This window comes from Parus major, chromosome 27 (genome assembly GCF_001522545.3).
Source record: "Parus major isolate Abel chromosome 27, Parus_major1.1, whole genome shotgun sequence".
In the NCBI taxonomy this organism is placed as follows: Eukaryota; Metazoa; Chordata; class Aves; order Passeriformes; family Paridae; genus Parus; species Parus major.
This window is the reverse complement of record NC_031796.1, coordinates 740772-743935: the sequence shown is the minus strand read 5'-3', so window position 1 is coordinate 743935 and position 3164 is coordinate 740772. Positions and strand designations below refer to the sequence as shown.

The 3164-nt window shown below is 68.9% G+C and overlaps 1 protein-coding gene across 3 annotated transcripts in view; it reads left to right on the top strand.

The window, feature by feature from the left end:
• The first annotated feature begins 736 nt into the window (after window positions 1-736).
• The window catches only part of CACNB1 (calcium voltage-gated channel auxiliary subunit beta 1), a 4883-nt gene continuing 2455 nt past the window's right edge, over window positions 737-3164 (top strand). The window contains exons 1-5 of one of the 3 annotated variants that reach the window (XM_019009038.2): window positions 737-883; window positions 1547-1669; window positions 1767-1903; window positions 1988-2064; window positions 2309-2454. In XM_019009038.2, the coding sequence (XP_018864583.1) occupies window positions 860-883; window positions 1547-1669; window positions 1767-1903; window positions 1988-2064; window positions 2309-2454 (507 nt within the window). In that variant the 5' untranslated portion in view covers window positions 737-859. The remainder of the gene's footprint in view (window positions 884-1546; window positions 1670-1766; window positions 1904-1987; window positions 2065-2308; window positions 2455-3164) is intronic. The other 2 variants (XM_019009039.2, XM_019009040.2) reach the window with 2 other exon arrangements.

Here is a 3164-nt window from a genome sequence, read left to right as displayed (position 1 = left end):
GCAGCCCCGGGGTTGGGGGTGGGGGGCTGTGCAGAGCGGCTGAGTGACCCCCAAACCTCCGGGGTTGGGAAGGGTTGGCACAAGTCAGGGTTGGGGGGTCCCACATGTCACCCACCGTGACGGGGCTGGGGTGTCCCCGCTGGGGCTGGGGGTGTGCAGGGGGTCCCCTGGGGGTTCCCTGGGTGTCCCCACTGTCCCTGCTGTCCCACTGGCCCCAGTCCTGGGAGGTGAACAGGAGGTCCCCAATCCCACCCCAGCTCCAGCCCGGGTGACCCCGAGTCGCCCCACAGCGCCCTGTCCCCATTGCCCTGGGCTCCCGTGGTGGGGACAGCGCTGTCCCCCTGGGCTGGGGGACACTCGGGGGGTCCCCTCTGCCTTCCCGGCTCTCGAGAGGCCCCGGGGAGCGGGATGGGAGCGGGTGCTGGGCCGGTGTCACGTTCCCGGCCGGAGCGGTGGCGACAGCTGCCGTGTCCCTCTCCTGCCGTGACCCCACCGTGACAGCTCCGGGTGGCTCTGGGTGGCACCGGGTGGCTCCGGGTGGCTCTGGGTGGCACCGGGTGGCTCTGGGTGGCTCTGGGTGGCTCCGGGTGGCTCTGGGTGGCTCTGGGTGGCTCCGGGTGGCTCTGGGTGGCTCCGGGTGGCCACCGTGGTGGGCACCGGCACCAGCAAGAGCGTGCCCGGGGTTCGGAGGGCTGGAATCGGGGATGGGCTCGCTGTCCTGGGGGGGCCCAGGGTGGGCTGAGCCCCCTCCCCGCTGCCCCAGGGCTCGGCTGAGTCCTACACCAGCCGCCCCTCGGACTCGGATGTGTCGCTGGAGGAGGACCGCGAGGCGCTGCGCAAGGAGGCCGAGCGCCAGGCCATGGCTCAGCTGGAGAAAGCCAAGGTGGGACAGCTGGGAATGGAGCCCCCCCAGCGCCCCCTGCCCCGGCACAGGGACCCCCCGGTACCCCCTGCTCCCCATCCCTGCCGTGTCCCGTCCTCTGGAGCCCCGGGGTCACGGCTGGGGGGCACTGGGAGGGCAGTGGGGGTTACTGGGTGGAACTGGGTTCTCACCTTGGCTGAGAGTCTGTCACACTGCGGGGCCTGGGGCAATTAGCTAATGAACCCCTCATTAGCTCCTGGCCGGGCTTCTGGCCGCTCTGCTGAGGAGCCGAGCCCGGCTGGTGACCCCAAGCCTGGCTGGTGACCCCGAGCCTGGCTGGTGACCCCGAGCCTGGCTGGTGACCCCGAGCCTGGCTGGTGACCCTGAGCCTGGCTGGTGACCCCGAGCCTGGCTGGTGACCCCGAGCCTGGCTGGTGACCCTGAGCCTGGCTGGTGACCCCGAGCCCGGCTGGTGACCCCGAGCCTGGCTGGTGACCCTGAGCCTGGCTGGTGACCCCGAGCCTGGCTGGTGACCCCGAGCCTGGCTGGTGACCCCGAGCATGGCTGGTGACCCCGAGCCTGGCTGGTGACCCCAGCACCAGGGGTGGAATCTCCCAGTTTGGGGTGGCACAGGGTGGGATCTCCCCGTCCTGGGGGAGCTGCCGACCCCTCTCCCGTTGGCAGACGAAGCCGGTGGCGTTCGCCGTGCGCACCAATGTGGGCTACAACCCCTCGGCCACCGACGACGTCCCCGTGCAGGGCATGGCCATCTGCTTCGAGCCCAAGGACTTCCTGCACATCAAGGAGGTGGGAGCGGGCTGGGGGGGCCGGGGAGGGGCGGGGGGGCAGCGCTGGGGTGGGTTTGGGGGGGTTTTAAGGTGTTTTCCCCCCCTCCCCGGAGCAGAAGTACAACAACGACTGGTGGATCGGGCGGCTGGTGAAGGAGGGCTGCGAGGTGGGCTTCATCCCCAGCCCCGTCAAGCTGGAGAACATGCGGCTGCTGCAGGAGCAGAAGATGAGACAGAGCCGCCTGAGCTCGAGGTGGGGCTCACCCCGACCCCGCCCGGCTCTCCCTGGACCCCCCCATCCCACCCTCACCGCTCTCTCGGCGCTTTTCCCACGCAGCAAATCCACCGACAACTCCAGCTCCAGCCTGGGTGATGTGGTGACGGGGACACGCCGGCCCACGCCCCCGGCCAGTGGTAAGAGTGTCCCGGGTCCCCCCAGCCCCGCCAGCTCCAGCCTGGGGGTCCTTCCCCCACCTCCCCATGGGTGACCCCTCCATCCCCCCCCAGCCCCGGGTGCAGGCAGGGTGACCCCTCTTTCCCCCCGGGACCCCTCTTCCTCTGCTTCTCCTCTTCCACCCCATTTCCATTTTCGCCTTCTTCCATCGCCATTATCGCTCTTCTTCTCTCCCTGCCGTCTCGCGGCTCCGGCCGTCCCCAGGTGGCCTGGACATGCCTAGCTTTGCCTTTGATCCCGATGAGTTAGAGGAGGAGGAGGCCATGGAGACCCAGCGCTCCCCTAAGAGTAGCGTGAGCAGTGTCACCACCCCCCCCGCCCACAACAAGCGCATCCCTTTCTTTAGGAAGGTAACGGCCCCCGCCGGCCCCCGCCTCGCCTGCTGCACCCGCTGCCTGCCCTAACACTGCCGGGGGGCTGGGGGCACCCCACGGGGCTGGGGGCCACCCCACGGGGCTGGGGGCCACCCCATGGGGCTTGGGGGCCACCCCACGGGTCTGGGGAACACGCGCTGCCCCAGCGCTGCAGCACGGGGTGAGCTCTGTGCCCACGCGGGGCTGACTCCCCCTGTTGTCAATGGGATGGATCAGTCCGTGGCTGTGTCCCCCCATGGACTGTGGGATGGATCAGTCTGTGACTGTGTCCCCCCATGGACTGTGGGATGGATCAGTCTGTGACTGTGTCCCCCCCCATGGACTGTGGGATGGATCAGTCCGTGGCTGTGTCCCCCCCCATGGACTGTGGGATGGATCAGTCTGTGACTGTGTCCCCCCCCCCTAGTCCATGGGATGGATCAGTCCATGACTGCATCCCCCCATGGACTGTGGGATGGATCAGTCTGTGGCTGTGATTCCCCCCTAGTCCATGGGATGGATCAGTCCGTGGCTGTGTCCCCCCCCATGGACTGTGGGATGGATCAGTCCGTGACTGTGTCCCCCCATGGATTGTGGGATGGATCAGTCCGTGGCTGCATCCCCCCCCATGGACTGTGGGATGGATCAGTCCGTGGCTGTGTCCCCCCCCGCCATGGACTGTGGGATGGATCAGTCCGTGGCTGTGT